This window comes from Schistocerca nitens, chromosome 1 (assembly GCF_023898315.1).
Source record: "Schistocerca nitens isolate TAMUIC-IGC-003100 chromosome 1, iqSchNite1.1, whole genome shotgun sequence".
NCBI lineage: Eukaryota > Metazoa > Arthropoda > Insecta > Orthoptera > Acrididae > Schistocerca > Schistocerca nitens.
The window spans coordinates 335,494,769-335,518,667 of record NC_064614.1 but is presented as its reverse complement, the minus strand read 5'-3'; the positions used below and the strand labels follow the sequence as shown (position 1 = coordinate 335,518,667).

At 41.6% G+C, this 23,899-nt stretch overlaps 1 protein-coding gene across 1 annotated transcript in view; it reads left to right on the top strand.

Moving 5' to 3' along the window:
• Positions 1 to 21,311, top strand: part of LOC126246320 (uncharacterized) — a 317,353-nt gene extending 296,042 nt beyond the window's left edge. The window contains exon 3 of the mRNA XM_049948388.1: positions 21,260 to 21,311. Within this exon, the coding sequence (XP_049804345.1) occupies positions 21,260 to 21,311 (52 nt within the window). The remainder of the gene's footprint in view (positions 1 to 21,259) is intronic.
• The last annotated feature ends 2,588 nt before the right edge of the window (positions 21,312 to 23,899 follow it).

The following is a 23,899-nucleotide window of genomic DNA, read 5'->3' as shown; positions in this document are numbered from 1 at the left end:
TTCACTTAATTATAGTAATCATTGGCATCATAGGTAATCTTATTACAATAAACAGTGGCATTCATTGCCCAGTTACAAAGCATTTTTTTTGTATTATTCAGTAGTCATTACTCAAAATAAGTTAATTATTGGCATAGCATTTATACATAATTAATCTAATTATAGTAATCATTGGCATCATAGGTAATCTTATTACAATAAACAGTGGCATTCATTGGCCAGTTACAAAGCATTTTTTTTTGTATTATTCAGAAGTCATTACTCAAAATGAGTTAATTATTGGCATAGCATTTATACATAATCAATCTAATTATAGTAATCATTGGCATCATAGGTAATCTTATTACAATAAACAGTGGCATTCATTGGCTAGTTACAAAGCATTTTTTTGTATTATTCAGAAGTCATTATTGAAGTGACATACTATTCAGAGCTGATCAGTATTATTCAGAACTCTCTTAAACTAGTAGCATTATTTGGGACTGGTAATTACTTTGTTTGCTTTTGAGTTATTGCTGCAAATGAAGATGTGTAACATCATTCGTCACTAATCAGCTGTAGCAAGGTTATGAAACAAGTAGAGTATATGTGATCACATTCATATACGACATAGGTTTAATAAACAACTATTTATACCACATTAATTTCATGAATAATTTCTCCTGCAAAATATACAAAATGGATTATGAAACTGAAAGAAGAAACGCATATTATGCTGAAAAGTAGTGAACTTCGAATTAACAGGTAGTGAAATGTGTATAAAAATATATATGTTCTCTACCTGTCCTTTCCAAAACCTTCAGTCATCATACCATGCGATATAAGACATACTGTCAAAACGAACTGCAACAAATACTTAAATAACTACATAGCATCTCTTAACTAACAGCAAATATATAAACTTCATCATTATTTTCATCTGCAAAGAAAAACTTCATTATCCATATCACCATAACTCCATTATTATCATCACATGTAAAGAAAAACTTCATTATCCATAGAAGCACATTCTACATCATTATTCATCACCATTCATTATCATCTGCAAAAAATTCACTTCATTATTCATTATACAACTATTTCTTATTTCTATCATATTTCATCACTAAAACTAAGATGTGTAGTTTTGTCTGACAGCCTGCATCAATCGCCTCGTATTCTGAAAGAAAAAATTAGTTAAGACTACTATTCTACGATGTGTATAGTATATTCTTGTTAAAGCTTGTTAATTCTGATTCATGTACTCTTCATCACGAGGTATTGCATCCTCTTTCGTTCATTCCGAAGGTGAAATTCCCATTTCTGTTTAATTTATTTCGTTTACACGTTATTTCTTTCTGAAAATGATGAACAAAAATTAATGTCTTGCATTTAATTCATACACCCATTACATAAAAACTGGTTTATAGTAACATAATTGAGCATACAGCATAGCATGACAGAAAACGTAATATGTCAAAAACATTGACAGTGTTCAGAAGCAAAAATGTACACAGTGTATCACAATGTAGCAGCAAAAAAAAGTAAAGTAGTCACGATGTTTAGCTATCATAAGGCAAAATGTTAAAGTCAACTGGTGTTTGTTATATCTTAAATATTTCATAGTACATACAAACGAAAGAGGAAAAACAATCATACATACATAAAAAATTGAAAATGTGCACGGTCTAGGGTGTATAACGACAACAAATGTGATCTTGTTTGTGTACAGCTTGTATGTTGTGTAGTTAATAGAGGCGAGAATTGAAGACTTTCATGGAGAGAAAATTTGATAAAATTAATATATCACTGGATAGAATTGCATAATTATTCGTAAGATACGTAATTTTATCTGGAAAATGTGCACTGTCTAATGTGTAACGACAAGAAAAGCGACCTGCCAACCTTACCTTGCCGGGCACTTGCCAAGAAAAAATGCGATAATCATCAGTAGGTGTTCATGTAAATATAATTGCATAAGCGGTCATAAAAAATTAGGAAATGGCATTACAGTGTGATAAATCATAAAGTATCTTCATTCAATAAAAGGTATGACGTTCGACACGTGGTGGTTCCCTTTGGTTTTTCTGGTCCTCAAAGTTTCGACGTGTACTACATTGGGGTGAGGAATGCTGCGAATTCGATATGGACCTGCGTATAGAAGCTCAAATTTACTGCATTTACTCTTTCCTTTGTTGGATAAATAGTGTGTACGTACTAATACCTTCTGTCCAATGTGAAATTCACGGCGTGTACAAACCTGTTTTTGCTGTCTTCTCCGGCGCTCTGCGGCACGTTTGATGTTGTTCAGCGCAATGTCAATTATTTCATGGTGTCGTAGTCGACGAGATGTAGGAAATGTTACTAATTCTTTAATTTTGTTAGGTGGTTCAACATTTTTCAGTATAACAGACGGAGATAGCATAGTAGATTCATTCGGTATGGAATTAATTACATCTTGGAATGAGAGTATGTGTGTGTCCCAATCAATATGTTTTTTATGGCAGTATATTCTACACAGTTTACCAACTTCATTCATTAATCGTTCACAAGGGTTCGAAGAAGCATGGTACCTGGATATATATATCGGAGAAATGTTTCTAGCTCGTAACATACGTGTCCATATAGCAGATCGAAACTGTGGTCCATTGTCGGAAATTACTTTCAACACATGCCCTACATGAAATTAAAAATGTTTTACAAATGCTTTCGAAACAGTTTTAGCAATAGCTTTGCGTAACGGAGTGAACGTAACAAATTTTGAAGTGAGTTCAACAGCGACAAAGATGTAGCAAAAACCTCTATTAGTTCTGGGAATCGGACCAAAAATGTCTACAGAGGCCATGTGTCTCAATTTAACAGGTACAATGGGATGTAATGGAGGAATATGTGAAGTCGTGTCTGATTTAGCTTTCTGGCAGATTTTACATGACGCTAAAACTCGTCGAATACTTTTCTCCATGTTGGCAAAATAACAGCTGTGTCTCAGTATAAGAAAACATTTTCTAGCTCCGTAATGTGCGTAACTTAAATGGGTATACCAGATTAATTTGTTAACAAGTTCGTCAGGAATGCATAATAACCAATTGTTGCTGTCAGGATGAGAGCGGCGAAACAGAATGTCATTGCGTACGGTGTAATGGTTTCTAATGGTAACATTATTCCTATCTTGCCAAAGGTGTTTAATTTCTTTCCATACGTTGTCTTCATTCTGCTCTTGTGCTATGGCTTGTAATGACGACGAAATGAAATTTTCAAATGCAACTTGTTGAATGTACGTGACGCTGAAATTTGCTTTGCAGAAGTTGGTTGCGATGTCTTGCTGATTGTTGCAGAGAGAACGGGATAGTGCATCTGCTACAATATTTTGTGTGCTGGGAATGTGAACAATTGTAAAATTAAATTCCTGTAGATAAAGTTTCCATCTGCTTAGTCTGTCGTGTGTAAATTTAGCCGAAAGTAAAAATTGTATCGCTCTATGGTCTGCGTAAACGGTGGTATGTCTTCCATAAAGAAAATGCCGAAATCTCGTAAAAGCCCATACAACACATAATGTTTCAAGTTCTGTAACAGGAGAATTTCGTTCAGCAGGTGACAGAATGCGACTTGCAAAGGCGATGTTTTTAATTACTGTACAACCATCTTCTTCAATTTCCTGAAAAATATGTACGCCTAAAGCGGTGTTAGAACTGTCGGTGGCAATAGAAAAATTTCTGGTAAGATCTGGGTGCGATAAAAGTGGTGCATTCAACAAAGCATGTTTCAAATAACATTCTCGTGAACAAGATTCTGCGTGTCAAAAGTATTGCTTGCGTTACTGGAATATGCAACCTGTACTGTATCTAGTCAAATTCCATCTGACGGGTCATTATTCTCGGGAGGATGTTGTGGCAGTTCCATTATTTGTACTGTTCTGTTATTTCTTCCTGACGTCTTACGTTCTGGATGATATCTACTGTCTGGTTCATTCATGATAATATGTTGTTGCGGATGATTTTGCTGCTGATAAGATCGACTGTTATTAAATGTACGCTGAAAATTGTGCTCATTACTTTTACTTCTGTCATGATAGTCATCGCTGAACGGTGCATTGCGATAGGAATTGAAATAGTGTGTTTTCTGTACGTAGTTATTTTCTTGTTGCTGTGCGTTACTATTTGTTGGAGCTGATGCTATACGTTCACGCGGCGAAACATTAAAGCTTGGTTGACCTTGTAGACTGCATTGTTGGTTAGGTATGCTAACCGGTTGGTTTTGTTGTTGTTGCGAAGAAAAACCCCTATTATTACTAAAAATGTGGTTCCTGTTGCTGATAATTTTACACAAACCGATGATTAAAAATTTTGCCTGTTATTAAAGTTCTCATGGTTGTCATTTCTGGAGCGTCTAATGATAAATTGTCACTTTCGGTAAAACTTGTCTTATTGGGTTTTCTTTACACATTCTTAATCCTAGGTAGAACAATAGTTGAAGAGCTGTTTTGATAGATGTAAAGGATAGTAGAAGAGAAGGCAGCAGTGCAGAAAACTAAAGATGAAACAGCACTACTACGGCTCGGGGCCCTGTGCACGCTACGGCACATACTCATTAAAGTGTAATGAATCCCCTGAGGTCTATTACGCGCTGCAAATACATTTTAGCTATTGCGTTACAGGCAATGCCGGTGAAAATTCAAAAATAAATTGTCGTATCCAGTTCAAAGCTAGTTTCTGCGTTACAGACAAAGCTCGTGAAAGTACAAAAATAAATCGACGTATCCAGTTCAAAGCGTATACCTGCGCTCTGTCATTTTTAAATTCCTTAGATTTTCTTACGGATAAAAATTGCATATAATGAACGTTATCGTCACTGAATGTGTGAACAGGTTCACGATTGCATAAGAATCTGTTTGTCTGTGTCTTTTCGGATTTTAAGTCACGTACTCTCCGTAAATTATCGAAGTTATACTGGCTGTGTGATTGTGAGAAATGTTCAGAATGTGTCGTATGCTGTGACGTGTTATTAACTGAAATTTTTTTATCTCTGTCACTTCTTGTTGTAAAGTTGACAATTTTCTACGCAATGTATTATTGGACGAATCTATCTCACTGATCGTCTGCTGTAAATTTTGGAATTCAGGTGTTTGATTAAACGAAATCGGCGCAGTATCGTCTGATTTGCTGTCATTATTACTTTCAATAACGTCAATACGACTGGCCAATTCATCATATTTTTCAGTCAGGATTTTTACCTCATCATCGTTTTTAGTGTCAGAAGCATTAATTTGTTTTTGTATTTTACGAGTGGTTTCGTTCAATTTTTTGACGTCAGCTTTAATGACATCGGAATCCTGTGTTAGTTCTAATTGTTCGAGTCTGTCGGTCACTGTTTGAAAATCTACCGTGTGTGTATCTGTTTTTGATTTAAGATCTGAAATTTCACCACGCAATTCGGTGTTCAACTGTTTGATGGTATTAATTTCGTCCGATACTGTAGCAATATTGTTGTCTACGTATGTTTTTGCTTTCGCAAACAATTTACGTTTATCTTCCTGTCTCTGTACGGTAATTGTTTCCATGACTTGTCGTTTTACTTTATTTTGTTCCTGTATAAATTTACGGAAACGCGTTTCACTGTTTTGCAGGTGATGATTAAAACGTTCGTCAATTTGACTGTTTTGTTGGTCGAATTTCGCGTTTACCTTTGCATCCAGTGTGCGCGAAAGTTCTGCTGTCATTAATTTAAACTCGTCGCGTAATTGTATTGCTTTTTCAGAGCATTGTTTACCGACTGCACTAATTTCGCCTCTAAGTGATTCTGTTATAGCTGTTTGCATCTCCCTTAATTCTTGATCAACAGATCTAATTTCTTCACTACTTTTCCTAGCACAAGCCTCAATTTCCTCACGTAACTGTTCTTTAGTATCATGACACTGCGCGGCAACAGCTGCAATCTGTTCACTAAGCTGTCTGGAATTGTTGTCTAATTTTTCCTTCAACTGTTTGGAATTGATGTCTAATTTTTCATTAAGGTTGTCATATTTTTCATTACGTTGTTTGTACTGTTCACTAAGTTGTTTAAAGTTGTCGTGTTGTTCTTTTTTCGATTGTTTGGAATCTTCATTTTGTTGCAGCAATATTGCCATAATTTGATCCAAGCCAATATTACCTACTCTGTGCTGTTTGATGTTGTACCTGCAATTGTCACGTTTTGTGTAACCATTCGGTCATTTTGTGATTTTTGAAAATGTTTGTCAATCGGATGTGCACTGTTAGTCACTACCTCGGAATCAAATAAATCTGACGTACTTTTAGTACACTGTTCATTTTCGTTAGTAAGATTTCTCTGTTCATTACGTAAATCTTGCAAACCGGGTGTGTCAAGCTGGCAGCGCTCATTGCAACAGAACGCCCCGCGTCATCAATTGTCGTCAAATTAATAGAGGACACAATTGAGTTCATTTGTTCATCATTAGGATCGAAATTATTACAAGTGGTCGGTACGCACTGATTGTCTGTAATTGAAGGATTGTCATCATTACACTGCATGTCGCAAGTACTATCGGTCAAATTATTTGAGTCGGCTATTTCACTCATTACACATCGCGATGTACTGTTAACAGTTTTTCGCGGCATTTTTCAAAAATCAAAAAATCAAAATTATTCACAAATGAAAGAAAGACAATGCAAAATGCAACAAACACAATTATAACAAAGAGCAACAAATTGCCGATGATCTGTCGAAGAAAGAGTGACAAATTAATAAATGCGTTGCGCCAAATGCTAATTACATTTAAGTAAATAAGAGCAGATATATGACTACTTATCAGAAGATTCACAAAGAAATACGATCCTGGTCCGGATGTCGCCAAGTGTAACCTCTCAGCAAAAATATCTTAAATGAAAATTGTGAAATGGAACCATGCGTAAACTCGCCACAAAATTGATAAATGAAAATTGACCATAAACCCATAATAATATTGATTAAATAATGAACCGTGAACGAAATGTAACCTCCTAACAGAAATAGTAATATCTGTTAAATTTTATAAGGACAGCAGAGCTGACCTTCGGCCCTGTATTCTGAATAACAAAAGCAAAAATTCTTATCTTAATAAAAACTGCAACTATTTCTGTTCTTATTTATCGACACAGCTTCGTGCAATGCTGGCGTATATTTTTTTTTTTTATTTTAATTCTTGGAAGCAATGATAATGCATTGGAAAAATTCTTTAAATTGAAATGAATGCTTTTTCTTCAAAAGAGTTACTTTATATTATAAAAATTATTATTGGGACATTATTTTGAACAAATTAGATTACAATTAACAGACATTATTAAATATGCGCAATGCTGCTTCTTTACCTTCTACAACAATACTCATCCTCCAGAGTCCTGACCAGAGTCGCGACCAGAGCACACAGCCGACGCATGCCGACTCCCGCAGACTACTACCGTCCACTCGCTACTAAAGCCGACCGACTACTACTCTATCCGACTGACTACTACTGCAGACTCGCGCAGACTGACTTCTACTGTCGACTCGCGCAGACTAGCGCAGACTCGCGACAAGCAACAACTAACAATAAAGTACTCTGTGGTCAGAGATTCTGTCATGCCTCGCCCATCGCCGGCGAAGCATACACCTTACAGTGTCCACATTACCATTAAATCCTCGAGCTCAGCCGTCCAGTATCCTGTAAAACAGTCAAGGGCAAACGTCGACTGACCCTACTGTTCAATTTTACATAGCCCTGGTGAAATAATTCAGGGAAAATATAGATCATTACCACATTATACAAATAGTGCGACACATTGATTGTCTCAGAGGTCCACCTAGTAGATCTTCTACATTTCGTGTTGTTATTTCCTTGTTAGGGTATATGTAAATCGGATAGCGTCAGTCGTCCGCGTACCCCTCCCATTTACTCGCAGACTCTTGCCGACATAAAATCCTCACAGCAATCTCCTTTCACCGAAATCACCACGCAGACTTGTATTCCTTAACCGTTCCATCTACCTGGATTGTATTGGATTGGATTGTTTGGGGGAAGAGACCAAACAGCGAGGTCATCGGTCTCATCGGATTAGAGAAGGATGGGGAAGGAAGTCGGCCGTGCCCTTTCAAAGGAAGCATCCCAGCATTTGCCTGGAGCGATTTAGGGAAATCACGGAAGACCTAAATCAGGATGGCCGGACGCGGGATTGAACCGTCGTCCTCCCGAACGCGAGTCCAGTGTGCTACCACTGCGCCACCTCGCTCGGTCATCTACCTGGCAACCACATAAACCACATGCCATTATCCAAAACGATGAAGTCAGTAAATGTCAACAGATTTATCTTCTTGTATTTTATAAACCGCTAACGAAATCGGTACTGCAATAAAATTTTCCCTGGTTACATACCAGGCCAATCCGTAGTGTGTGCGCGAGGTTTAGAAAGTAAAGTTATCTCCTCCCATTTTATTGCGAAGAAAGCTCAAAAAGAGTCGCATTTATTTCACATTGCAAAGCAAACTTATATAACAGTTCTCTAATGTTTTACAACACCTCGCTTATGTCTGAAAAGTCTTTGCGTGTAGGCCGTGCGTAACTGTTACTCATGTGGGATGAGGAGAATGAAATAGCAATGCAAGGACAAACAAAATCTAGCAGCCGTCATGAAGCAGTCATGACACGTTCTTCTTTTAGAAACACAAAATCAACAAACACAAAATCAACATTAGATGTCTTCACCATTACTACGAGTGCCGCCAGCGTCAAAATCTTGACAATCTGATCTGATTCTAATCTGCTGCACTTGTGGCAATTATCTTATTATCTCTAACTTCTAATGAGTCTACTTGCCAGTGTGCGTCTCAGTTACATTTACTCAAATTTACCCTGACTTTAGCGTGGTCTTTTGCAATGACGCAATAACAGTTTTACTTATTTCCCCTAAAATTCTTCGCTTTCATTTAACTTTTGCAATCAAAGTTAGTGGCTGGAGTGCCTTGAACATTTTTGTAAAAGCTAAATTTGCATTTACTGAAATTTTATCCATTAGGAACATTTGGTCATTTGTAACAGCTGCGAGAGACGTCTCAGGTTATTTCTGTCGCATTTCGTAGACTGTTCTTTTGTACCACTCAACCAGCCTGTGGCATTTATACACTGACCTTCTGCCTCCCCTTCCATGCTGCTTTCGCATGTACCCCAAACTGACAAAAAACTAAAATTCACTGACGTGATCTTTCTGGCCTTCCCCTGATCGCATTATTCGCTTGCAACGGGAATGTCGCTCTACGGGTGCTGATGATAGCTGTTTTATTAAAGTTTTGTTATCGAAATGACCCCAACATTGGCCCTCTACTGTTGGCGCTGGCTGCAAAATGATCATTGAGTGTTCATGCATGTTGGATCCTACCTTCATGCAGACACGTCGCTCCGATACAAGGATAAACATGTGGCCTTTGTTCTTCCGTAGAGTCTTTGAAACACAACAGTTCGCTGAACTGAAGAAAAACTAACATCATTCAAATGAAAAGTAGGAATTGAATACCCACCTATTGCGGTAGCTGAAAAATGGTTTATTAATGTACCGAATGCAAAAATTATCTCACAAATCTTAGCTTAGTGCTTGGGGAAAAACGCAACACGGCCGTAGGGAGTTCTGTGAAAGAGTCTCGTGGAACTCCAAATCGCAGTACCTCACCGTTACTCTAAGCACTCAGATTGCATTCCGGTGGACGTCTTTCACATTATCACCGAAACCTGAAATATTTTTTTTTAGATTGCTAAATGACGTGGAGATGCTAGAATGCTTTTAAAGCGTGCTCTGCTGTCGGGTGATTCACCACGTAATTGCTAAACATACAGCACATATTCCCTGGAATGAATTACACCTCAGTTTTGGTTTTCTTTGACAACCCCTGTCGAAATGAAGGGCAAAAACATTATGACAAAAAATTTATGAAATTTTTTACCAAAACTGGTAGAGTGACAGCGAAAACAGAAGCTGCACAGTATTACTGTAGGTAGCAGGGGCCAGCCAGCATGTGGTTAGAGGGGCAATGGAATTCTTCAATGTTCTACATCAGACGAAAGCATTTATCGTATCTCTGTTATCCTTTAATAACTTCCTTTGAATGAAGGAATTGTGAATAGGAAACGCCTGTAGAGGGCAGTTAGAGTGCATTCCATTAAAGGCAAAAGGATGTCTTCACTGGGTTATTGTTATAGGATTTTTGCAGAAAGATCTACAGGTACACTAAGATTGAGATCGTACGATGAATGATCGTAGGAGGTGTGTCAGGAGAAGGACGAAAAAAGCTTCTATGAATCTGTCGATAATAGATGTTTAAAATTTGAGCTGAAGAACGAGTACTTGAAAATAGGGTGTATCGGTGGTAGATACACTAGCGTTTAGTGGCTTGAAACAGATAGAAGGATCTCCTATTAGCTGACTGCAGAGTAATAAAGTAATATACAGGGTGTTTCAAAAGTGACCGGTATATTTGAAACGGCAATAAAAACTAAACGAGCAGCGATAGAAATACACCGTTTGTTGCAATATGCTTGGGACAACAGTACATTTTCAGGCAGACAAACTTTCGAAATTACAGTAGTTACAATTTTCAACAACAGATGGCGCTGCGGTCTGGGAAACTCTATAGTACGATATTTTCCACATATCCACCATGCGTAGCAATAATATGGCGTAGTCTCTGAATGAAATTACCCGAAACCTTTGACAACGTATCTGGCGGAATGGCTTCACATGCAGATGAGATGTACTGCTTCAGCTGTTCAATTGTTTCTGGATTCTGGCGGTACACCTGGTCTTTCAAGTGTCCCCACAGAAAGAAGTCACAGGGGTTCATGTCCAGCGAATAGGGAGGCCAATCCACGCCGCCTCCTGTATGTTTCGGATAGCCCAAAGCAATCACACGATCATCGAAATATTCATTCAGGAAATTAAAGACGTCGGCCGTGCGATGTGGCCGGGCACCATCTTGCATAAACCACGAGCTGTTGGCACTGTCGTCTAAGGCAGTTTGTACCGCCACAAATTCATGAAGAATGTCCAGATAGCGTGATGCAGTAATCGTTTCGGATCTGAAAAATGAGCCAATGATTCCTTTGGAAGAAATGGCGGCCCAGACCAGTACTTTTTGAGGATGCAGGGACGATGGGACTGCACATGGGGCTTTTCGGTTCCCCATATGCGCCAGTTCTGTTTATTGACGAAGCCGTCCAGGTAAAAATAAGCTTCGTCAGTAAACCAAATGCTGCCCACATGCATATCGCCGTCATCAATCCTGTGCACTATATCGTTAGCGAATGTCTCTCGTGCAGCAATGGTAGCGGCGCTGAGGGGTTGCCGCGTTTGAATTTTGTATGGATAGAGGTGTAAACTCTGGCGCATGAGACGATACGTGGACGTTGGCGTCATTTGGACCGCAGCTGCAACACGGCGAACGGAAACCCGAGGCCGCTGTTGGATCACCTGCTGCACTAGCTGCGCGTTGCCCTCTGTGGTTGCCGTACGCGGTCGCCCTACCTTTCCAGCACGTTCATCTGTCACGTTCCCAGTCCGTTGAAATTTTTCAAACAGATCCTTTATTGTATCGCTTTTCGGTCCTTTGGTTACATTAAACCTCCGTTGAAAACTTCGTCTTGTTGCAACAACACTGTGTTCTAGGCGGTGGAATTCCAACACCAGAAAAATCCTCTGTTCTAAGGAATAAACCATGTTGTCTACAGCACACTTGCACGTTGTGAACAGCACACGCTTACAGCAGAAAGACGACGTACAGAATGGCGCACCCACAGACTGCGTTGTCTTCTATATCTTTCACATCACTTGCAGCGCCATCTGTTGTTGAAATTTGTAACTACTGTAATTTCGAAAGTTTGTCCGCCTGAAAATGTACTGTTGTCCCAAGCATATTGCAACAAACGGCGTATTTCTATCGCTGCTCGTTTAGTTTTTATTGCCGTTTCAAATATACCGGTCATTTTTTAAACACCCTGTAAGTTAATAATATTCCAGTGGTCAGTGTTTTGATATCGCAAAACGCAGGTACCGTAGTGTGGACTTGAGGGCAATGCAACAGCACAGGTATTTTCTCGAAACGGTACCAGCAATTGTTAATTTACGTTGTCGTATAAGCTGATGATAGAAGGAAGGAAAATACATTAGGGTTTAACGTCTCATCGGCATCGAGGTCATTAGAGAGGCGATGAGTAAGCGATGTAATGAAAGAAGCTCTGTATTTGTGATTTTCCGTACAGGATTTGAGTGGTGTGATAAGGAATAGAAAGATGGAGTCTTTCGAAGGTGTGCTCTGAGGGAGAAATTAAAAAAAAATGCCTAGGCGAAAGTTTCTAAGGTTTTATGACAGTTTTGTATTGGTTGTAACTAATGTTTCTCGTGCGTAAGACCACAAAATTCAGGGCACATCCGATATTACGAGTACGCATACGGTGTCATGGCAATGCCTGCAGCTCTCTGTAATGTGGGCGGAAACGGTCCTACACGATTTAACTGAATACGATCCAGGGCAAACACACTCCGTGTTTGGATTACGCTGCAGCTGCTAAGTATCAAATTGAACATTGATACTCTCGCTTTGACTTGGAAATGTAATGGTCTGATTTGTTCGTGTGGTTTCAGGATTTGATATTTCTTTCTGGCTACCTTCAAATGGTTCAAATGGCTCTGAGCGCTATGGGACTTAACTGCTGCGGTCATCAGTCCTCTAGAACTTAGAACAACTTAAACCTAACTAACCTAAGGACATCACACACATCCATGCCTGAGGCAGGATTCGAATCTGCGACCGTAGCGGTAGCGCGGTTCCAGACTGTAGCGCCTAGAACCGCTCGGCCACTCCTACCTTCACTTACCACTTTGGACTCCCATTATCTTTATGAAGAGAGGTAGTATTACGGTCTGGGTGGTGGATACTGTGTGACAACATCTTCTAAGACTCTGTCCGTGTCAATAAATACACTCGTGACGTTGTTACACAGTGCGAGCACACGTATTCAGACATCGTAAATCAACATAATCTGATTTACGATGTTTGAATACGTGTGCTCGCACTGTGTAACAACGTCAGGAGTGTATTTAACAGTATTGACAACGACATACAAATGTGTCAGCTTACATTATGTTGACATGGCTTAAAACCACAATATCAGCACTTGACAATGGCCTAGGCCGAAATTGCAATTGTGTAATAAAAACTTATAACAGTCTCTGACGTCCTTCAAAAACATAGTGTTTCTTTCCGTATTTCAGGAGAAACTACACGAAATTTGTTAATGGAAATTCCCTAACATGTAAGGAATGGGCAGTCACGGGTACTATCGTTGAAGTCTGAGGAGTAATTTATTATGAGGTTCATTGTGAATAATGGACAGGAAGAACAGTAATGAGGCGTATGACGTATAAATAATGACAAAGTCCTGAAGAGAACCACAGTATTGATGTCATGTTGTTAGGCGACAGAGGGCGTAAAACAGATAAACGCTTTTGTGGAAAACACAACATGAAACTCACATTCCTTGCTACGAGTCTTTTTCTTTTCAAACGGTTTGTTTGAAATTAGTTTCTGTCTGTAATCGAAAACAAGCACATTGGGTTACTGTTTTCGGGATCGCCATCACACACAGAATGACGACAGCGAGCAACAGGTGTACCACAAGTGGTCTCGAGAATACTGACATTCGCCAGATACAGTTAAATTGCACGAATGTGCCAGATTTTCTAATGAAAAGACATGTGACACGAGGGATCTATAAACAGTCTAAAGTACGATACAGTTATTTATCGGCGCTATGTCAACTTAATAGCATACAGGGAGAGAGAACTAAGATAGGCCGCCTCAAATATATCAAGAATGAGTAAAAGCACCGAACTGCTGTTTCTAGCGGACAATATGCCGAATTTCTTGACGTTCACAAGTGATTTTTATCGTTTATAGTCGTTTAAATGCGACACCGACTTACTTTTTTTTGTAATGGAGATACAGCTTTTCTATTGTATTTTGTTCGGTACCAAAAAATTGATGAAATGTTGTCTGTCTTCAGAAGGCGCCTCATTTTTCCCGACACTGTACCACAGAAAGGCAAAAACGCAGGTTTCTTACTCTCTTCTTCGGTGTATTTCTGCTGCGCTTCTCACGAGAAACGGCGTGTGATACCTGGCGGTGATTTTAGCCATTTCCTCGGAAGACTTTTCGGAGGTGACTAAGTTCTAATGGCAAATTTTCAATGTCGCAGACGACTGTAGCACGATCGACGAGAGCGCTCAGAACGCCACGTTTTTGTGTCGGATGGTGATGGTTGAGAGCCTGAAAATACCGATTCATGTGTGCAGGTATTTTGTAGACGTTCTGGCCGAAGTGCCCATTGCTTTTCAGGCGAACGACGACTTCAAGAAAGAGCAATGCACCAGCAATCTCCACTCCCATCGTAAACAAATGTTGTCGAGAATGCTGTTCAGGTATTCTAATACTTCTCCCCGTGTTTCGTGCCCATGGGGCCAGATGATTAAAGTGTCGTCAACGCAAATATAAAAGCAGCTTGGCTTAGCTGGAGAAGCGTCCATAGTGATGTCTTCAAATTTCTCCATAAAAAGTTTGTCTATGGATAGAGCTAACGAACTTCCCATCGGCCGGTCGGTGTGGCCGAGCGGTTCTAGGCGCTTCAGTATGGAACCGCGCGACCGCTACGGTCGCAGGTTCGAATCCTGCCTCGGGAATGGATGTGTGTGATGTCCTTAGGTTAGTTAGGTTTAAGTAGTTCTAAGTTCTAGGGGAATGATGACCTCCGATGTTAAGTCCCATAGTGCTCAGAGCCATTTGAACTTCCCATCGCCGCGCCGTCCAGCTGGTCGATATGTTGCCAGACATATAGGTGTGTTTAAACTGTTCCATAGCCTAACAAATAACTGAGAGAGGCGATCTATACAATTTTGACAGGAACACATTTAAATGGGGATACCACATCAAAACTGTCCACTATATCACCTTGCCCAAGATTTAGGTGAAATCGGCTGGTAAAATCGTCGGCGAGACAGTACGCACTGTGGAGAAACTCCTGACGGGGCACGACACTTGCTTACGGCTACGATATGCTGAGAAATCAACCGTGGCAGGATATGTTTTACGAGATCGATAGCGAATACTTTTCGGCGAAACATCTGTCATTATGAAGATGAAGGAATTCCGGATAGCATTACAAAAGAAGCTTTAGAAATAAAAATATCTGAAAACACTATCAACGCCGACGGCGATCTGCAGCTCGGCACAGCCTGTGACGCGGCCATCGCGAGGTTGAAGCGAGCGCGACGTACGCGGGAAGGAAACACTACCATATTTGGCGAGGAAGAGAACACCAGTGACGTCACAGCCAGCAAAGCAGTTATAAAATAGTGAGGCCACGGCGACACGGTAGTCATTTGACACTTCACAACTTCCGAAGAGACCTGGATCGATATCTCGCGGGACTTAACCATCAGACGTGGCTGGAAGGCAGAGTAGATTATGTTAACTTCTTTTATTATCTTTGCAAAACCAGATCACGACTGCGTGGCACGATCTGGATACTCTTCAGCACCCAACCGCACCGCTGCTGTAATAGTTTGGTGACATTCGCCATTAAACGATATTCACTACCTCGACTGTCGTATAAATTGCGAATGTCTCCGAAAGCTTTACGAGCAACTTATCTGATTGCTACAACAGCAGAACACTGATTGATATGCTCCAAGTGCACCGAGCGACGTGGCGCAGTGGCTAGAACACTGGACTCGCATTCGGGAGGACGACGGTTCAATCCCGCGTCCGGCCATCCTGATTTAGGTTTCCCGTGATTTCCCTAAATCCAGGCAAATGCCGGGATGGTTCCTTTGAAAGGGTGCGGCCGACTTCCTTCCCCGTCCTTGCCTAATCCGATGAGACCGATGACCTCGCTGCCTGGTCTCCTTCCCCAAACAATCCAGCGAAACCCAGCTACCACAATATGCATTATTCTTTGGTTCAAAACCTACTCTGACTCGAAGAAGTGGGTAAAACAATGCAGTTAGTGTATCAACTTGTGGTGTGTATTTTTCAACACTCGCATCATTGGTCCTTGTTTTAGTGACAGGAATCTATATACAATGAATTATCTCTAGTTCATAACACATGCTGCTGCCGCAGGTATTGGAAGACATACCACCAATCAATGTGGTATCAACATGACGGATGTGCCTCTCTTTCCGCACATGTAACGACAGTCCCTCTTTAAAGATAATTTCGGGAGCACTGGAACGGTCATTCAGGAAACGCTAAATGGTCTGTACTAAACTCATTTATTTTTATACTTTTATCTTTTGCGAAAATTAAAATAAGAATTCTATTAGGTAAAATCGACTACTTCCGTATACATGGAATGCCTTATGACACGGGTGTAGCCGAGCGGTTCTAGATGCTTCAGTCTGGGACCGCGCGGCCGCAACGGGCGCAGGATCGAGTCCTGCCTCGGGCATGGATGTGTGTGTTGTCCTTAGGTTAGTTAGGTTTAAGTAGTTCTAAGTTCTAGGGGACTGATGACCTCAGATGTTAAGTCCGATAGTGCTCAGAGCCATTTGAAATTCAACGTGGAGTATTGTTTCTCCAGAATGACTTTTAACGTGTAGCAGTTGTCAGTGTCAACATCTCGTGCATTTGGTATTCCAGCTGTGGTCATAAATATACGAGCCGTGTCCGACTTCTGTGTTGGTGCAACAGGGCAGACGTTTGTGGGAGCTCTTGTAATGACGGCAGGACATTGGTTTGCGGCGTTGTCGTCTTCATACTATTTGATCGAATCCCGTAAATATTATATTGTTGAGTTCTCTTAGAAGCTCCCTTCAGATGCGACAGAAAATAATGTACAGTTTCATTAGAAACAAACAAAGTCAGTGTCGTATTTCGGTGTCTATAAATGACGAAAGTTTTTTTCCAGAGTCAGGAAATTTGCCGTATTGCCCACTACAGCTTGGCGAAAACCCCACCTCGATTTATTGATTCATTCTGGCCTGTCTTAGCTCTCTTTCCATGCATACAGCAAATAGGTGGCCACAAATAAATGCTCTCTCTTACGGGTACCATAGAAGAGAATTTCTACTAGATAAAATTTTACTATATTTTCTAGACTGAAGTAGCTCTGAAAACTAGCGATTAGTGAAATGCTGAGGATAAGTAATCTGCCGTAAGCATTGGGGACATCATTCAGTTTAATAGAAAGGATTTTGGAAATATGTAAAGTAGTATCTAAGAAATAACTTTCAAACTGTATCAATCAGGAACACTTCAGTCGCAGTAGGAACGTTTTACTTCGGTGCTCTTTGTAATAAAGACGGTGATCGTAATGGAATGGTGCATGTAGATGAAGCATTATACGTGCGCATACTGTTCGCCTAGAACAGGGTTGAGAAATATGTTAATCACTGATTTATATTAGACAATGTATTTTAGATGAAAGTTTGTTTAAAACGGTAACGCATCAGTAAATATTTGTAATGATTCTTAACAAGATAGTTTTAGTTTTCAGTATAGGAGAGGAGCAGAAATCAATTTTTACTCTTAAAAATGATCATAATGCAAGAGTCGCTCTCTGATGGATACTGAAGTATGAAATTTGTACAAAAGTCTATCTGCACATTTCCAGAACCTAATATCTCACTGGCAATGGCGTAGTTTCTAAGGTGGATTTGGGACCAAGTATCATATTTATGGTCATCCAGCTGTTTTAATGACCTACCGTCATAGCAACCTACGCACTGTGCGCTGATATGAAACTTCCTGGCAGATTAAAACTGTGTGCCCGACCGAGACTCGAACTCGGGACCTTAAACTTTCGCGGGCAAGTGCTCTACCATCTGAGCTACCGAAGCACGACTCACGCCCGGTACTCACAGCTGTACTTCTGCCAGTACCACGTCTCCTACCTTCCAAACTTTACAGAAGCTCTCCTGCGAACCTTGCAGAACTAGCACTCCTGAAAGAAAGGATATTGCGGAGACATGGCTTAGCCACAGCCTGGGGGATGTTTCCAGAATGAGATTTTCACTCTGCAGCGGAGTGTGCGCTGATATGAAACTTCCTGGCAGATTAAAACTGTGTGCCCGACCGAGACTCGAAATCGAGACCTTTGCCTTTCGCGGGCAAGTGCTCTAGCATCTGAGCTACCGAAGCACGACTCACGCCCGGTACTCACAGCTTTACTTCTGCCAGTACCTCGTCTCCTACCTTCCAAACTTTACAGAAGCTCTCCTGCGAACCTTGCAGAACTAGCACTCCTGAAAGAAAGGATATTGCGGAGACATGGCTTATCCACAGCCTGGGGGATGTTTCCAGAATGAGATTTTCACTCTGCAGCGGAGTGTGCGCTGATATGAAACTTCCTGGCAGATTAAAACTGTGTGCCCGACCGAGACTCGAACTCGGGACCTTTGCCTTTCGCGGGCAAGTGCTCTACCATCTGAGCTACCGAAGCACGACTCACGCCCGGTACTCACAGCTTTACTTCTGCCAGTACCTCGTCTCCTACCTTCCAAACTTTACAGAAGCTCTCCTGCGAACCTTGCAGAACTAGCACTCCTGAAAGAAAGGATATTGCGGAGACCTGGCTTAGCCACAGCCTGGGGGATGTTTCCAGAATGAGATTTTCACTCTGCAGCGGAGTGTGCGCTGATATGAAACTTCCTGGCAGATTAAAACTGTGTGCCCGATCGAGACTCGAACTCGGGACCTTTGCCTTTCGCGGGCAAGTGCTCTAGCATCTGAGCTACCGAAGCACGACTCACGCCCGGTACTCACAGCTTTACTTCTGCCAGTACCTCGTCTCCTACCTTCCAAACTTTACAGAAGCTCTCCTGCGAACCTTGCAGAACTAGCACTCCTGAAAGAAAGGATATTGCGGAGACCTGGCTTAGCCACAGCCTGGGGGATGTTTCCAGAATGAGATTTTCACTCTGCAGCGGAGTGTGCGCTGATATGAAACTTCCTGGCAGATTAAAACTGTGTGCCCGACCGAGACTCGAACTCGGGACCTTTGCCTTTCGCGGGCAAGTGCTCTACCATCTGAGCTACCGAAGCACGACTCACGCCCGGTACTCACAGCTTTACTTCTGCCAGTACCTCGTCTCCTACCTTCCAAACTTTACAGAAGCTCTCCTGCGAACCTTGCAGAACTAGCACTCCTGAAAGAAAGGAGTGCTAGTTCTGCAAGGTTCGCAGGAGAGCTTCTGTAAAGTTTGGAAGGTAGGAGACGAGGTACTGGCAGAAGTAAAGCTGTGAGTACCGGGCGTGAGCCGTGCTTCGGTAGCTCAGATGGTAGAGCACTTGCCCGCGAAAGGCAAAGGTCCCGAGTTCGAGTCTCGGTCGGGCACACAGTTTTAATCTGCCAGGAAGTTTCATATCAGCGCACACTCCGCTGCAGAGTGAAAATCTCATTCTATTAATTATTTGCTGGTGTACTCTTCGTCCACGCATCTGCGATGTCACCAACGGCCTCTTCAGCTATTGTTTGAAGTTTCTACTTCTAGCGGCGGAGTCGAGGTGATAATGTGAACTGTCCGCAGCTCGTGGTCGTGCGGTAGCGTTCTCGCTCCCCGCGCCCGGGTTCCCGGGTTCGATTCCCGGCGGGGTCAGGAATTTCTCTGCCTCGTGATGACTGGGTGTTGTGTGATGCCCTTAGGTTAGTTAGGTTTAAGTAGTTGTAAGTTCTAGGGGACTGATGACCATAGATGTTAAGTCCCATATCGCTCAGAGCCATTTGAACCATTTTGATAATGTGAACTACTTAATATGATAGCGGACAACAAAGTTAAACAGACTGATAGAGACAACAGATCACTACACATTTCTGTTTCCTCTAGTAAGAAGATTAGAAATGTCATTACTGAGTTTAGTATAGAATGCCTGCTACTGATCAGTGGGAAACATGATTCGGAAATCTACTTCCAAAGGGAAAGCTTGGTGAAGATTCTGTCCTGTTTGTGGCTGCAACATTGTGGCTGCCGGTTGTTTCTATGGCTAAAGTAAAAGACACGGTCTACTAAAGCGTAATAAGTGATTACATTGACTCAAATTAGCAGTAATTGCTCAAGGAATCTTGCACACTGTCACACACATAGTGCTGGAAATATTGACGATGAGGAGGAGGAGGAGAAGGATGAAATAGCATTCTCTTAGCCTTCATGATTACCGAATTTGGCTGTCATATAGTTACCGTAGTTTAAATTTAGATTTTTGTAAGCAATACGATTCCTTCACCTAACTGTCTGGCACCTGTGAAGGATTCGAAACAGTTACCCCTCTGTGGAGTATTAAGTTGTATATGTTTATAACTCAAATATGAAACAGTTTTTGAGAATTCCTTTGCTGGCCCAGTCCTGCATTACATGCTCTTGACATTTCCTATAAACCGCTGTAGATATTGGAATGTTGTTGATCGTACCCTTCACACAAATCCTAAAAAGAGGCTATGTCATATTTTTAATACTACTGGAAGTAATTCTAACAACGAAAGTGTTAATGAAAGCTTCCTGAGCTAAAACTGCTAAAACTAGCGAATAATTCATGGTCCCATTAGAATGGATCTGCAACTTTTTCGCGATTACGGTAACCGTCATGACAACCGGTTGAAGTTGCACAAAAAAAAAAAAAACATTTACTGATTCGTGTCAGGTTCTGGACTAGTTGTCCCTTATCAAATCAGCCATAAATGTAAGTCTTACCTTACACCAGTCATATAAATGGAAAACTGGGTATTAAATCAATACGTGTGATAATAGATAATGTGGCCTCCACAGGTGCTTATCGCTAACTGTTCGCTCTGATAGCGACGAGCACTGTCGAGGACACATTATCTAGAGTCACACTTATTGATTGCATGGTTAATTTTCCGCTTGTGTGACTAGTGCAATGCCAGATTTACATTTCAGACTGATTTGATAATGGACAACCAGTCCGAAGCTTGTCATCAACAAATAAATGTTCTTCCTGCGGAACTTAAGACTGTTTTCATAAAAGTTGTTGTAATGCTTCATGTTGCTCGAGTGCTACTGAATACTGCTGTGCATCTGAGGACCTATTTGTCGGCTCTTCTTTTTGGAAAATTACAACATGCCTAAATATTAATTAACTTATATTCAGTCTTATAATGCACTTTTTTTAAAAAAATTGAGCACTATGGACAAGTGATTACTTAGAAATCAAAACAATGTGTGGGTAATGGTGAGGCAGACTGCGTGGCTCTGACGTCAGCCGTCGTGTGTTTCAGTGCCGCCGAGCAACGTGACCATCGTGGAAGAGCGCGGCGCGCCAGAGCGTGACGTCATCGGCCCTTACCCGGAGGGCGCCACTCCCGAGGTCACGTGCGTCGTCTACGGCGGTGAGTGGCACCGCCGGCTGTCGCCTCCTCGCCCCCGCACTCGCCCCCTTTCCCACCTAGCCCTGCCTCCCGTAATACCAACGCAACCCTTCACTGCTCGAATCAACGCAGCACGAGGAAAGGATGAATCAAATCGAAAGGCCTACCGGTTCCCCTTCAGGTAAAGGGAGGAGGATTTGGGTTTAACATCTCATCGACAACGAGATAGCTGGAACCTGAGCAAATTCTGCCTTGGACGAAGGATAGGTAAGGAAATTGGGCATTTCAAAGGGACCATCCGGCAATTTTTCTCAAGTGGCTTACAGGAACCTCTGGAAACCTATGTCTCGTTGTGCGAAGATTTGAAGTGCTGTCCTCCCGAATTCGGCTCCACTGTGTGAACTGTGTGAATCATTTCATTCTTTTCTCTCCACGAGCAGCCAGTACAGAGAGTACACTGCCCCCCTCCCCCCTAAACCCCCCCTCCCCCTCCCGGCCCCTCGACTATGTCGGGCATGTCGTCACTTGTAAACGTTACGCGTTTGTGTTCCCATTTCAGTTTCAGTACTGCCTGCAGAGCATGAACATGCTTCTTCTCCTATGGTGTACATTTATACCACAAGGTGGCTTGAAAGCAAAGTAACGTGGATGCAGTGGCTGACAAAAATCTGGAAACACCGCGAGAAAAACACGTTTGAAATTAACTGCAGAAGCTGGACAATCCTGCAGATGGGCTGTTGTATTCGAACACGAACGGCACCTGTGCAATGTCACTGATACGTTGGAAGTGCCAGTCGTGGCCAGAAAAATGTTTTGTGAAGTTGTTAGTGTACTGTATCGGAGCTAAGTCAATACGAACGTGGACAAATTGCTTGTGCTCTTATTGTGGGTGCTTCCGTTAACACAGGTAACTGAAGTGTTTCATGTCTGAAGTGGCACCGTGTGGAAGATCTGTACCACATACAAGGAAAGTGGAAAAAAAAGAAAAAACATCAACTGCTAAGTCACAACACAAACGGAAGTATGTGTTGGGTGATCGTTAAAGGTGATCGTTTAAGGGGATGGTGTCGAAAAATAAGCGAAGGCAGTTGCAAAAGTCTTTGCAGAAATGAATGTCACACTCCCGAATTCTGTCAGCACCAAAACTACAAGAAGAGAGCTCCGTATGCAGGGAATTACTGGGGGAGATGAAATTCGAAATACAGTCATCATTGATGGGAATTCCCTTCTCAGGAGAATGTAATGCCAAAGGTATGAAACGTGAACTACGGAAAAACGGTAGAATGTCATTTGGTCGGATGAGTCTTGTTGCAGAGTGTTTCCAACTTCTGGGCGAGTTTACGCCCGAAGAGTGAAACATGGAAGGATTTCAGTGACGATCTGGTCTGCCATACTGCGTTATCCCATGGACCCTATCTTTAGTGAACTACTTTGTACACTACGGTGTGGATAGATTGGCTACAGAGTGGTTGGAAATTGTCGTCATAGAAAAGCTGGACAGGAGCAGAAATGATTAGTGAACAAGTAACACAGCAAACATAAAATTACCTCTACTTGTATTTCTCCATATGTACGAACACTCATTACAAATAATGCAACAAGAAATAATCCAGCTCATATAGCAGCAGCAACGATGTGGTTCCCTGAAGTAAGCAGGAACGAAGTTACTGTAGTGGCTCCTAGAGTGAATGCTACAAGCGCCTGCCACCAGTTGTCCTATACTGGGTTGCCAGACGCCGCTCGTGGTACCGTGCTGCTGGAGGTGTGGCTCAGTGAGCGCGCACCATTGGGTCCACCAGATCTTGCGTGACCGCTGTCAACGTTTTACAGAACCTTGCAGTTCCGTTGCAGTGACGCTGTATGGGTAATATCGATACGTGATACCACACTGTGAGTACTCTGCAAGGTCGTCTTACTGACAATGGTTGTGTGACCATTTCTTTTCAACAGGTACATCCTACATTTCGATTGTCATTTCCAAATTGTGATGCGACGTGCCGAGAAGAACAGGAACCCTGTCCACACATTTCACATCCTCCAGGACTGGTTTTGTGAGCACGAAAATGAAGTGTCTTATATTCCCTGACCACCACAGTCAACAGATCTCGATATTATTGAGCCTCTGTGCTGCGTGATCGCTATCCAGTTCCGTTCTCCGTTACCTGAACTTAACAGAATTCTGCAGGAAGAATGGTGTAATATTACCTTGAAAATCATAATGGGCCTCTATTTATCCATTCGGAGACGACTGGAAGCTATATTCAATACCAACGGTTTTCCTTTACCGTATTAGGCTTGGTAATATGTTGTGTCTTAAGGATGAACGAAGATTTCAGTCACTCTGGGTACATTGCGTTGGGCAAATAGAGAAAAGCTCTTGAGTGTATGCATTAATTTTCACCCCTTCGATTCTTCGTATAATGAGAAAAGTTTTAATCAAAAATACGAAACGCTGATCGAAAAGTAGCCTTTTTGTAACTGCAGTCGATACGATGTCCTTATATTCGCCCTCCAAATATAGTTAACCTCTATGGTATCATCTGTTTTTCC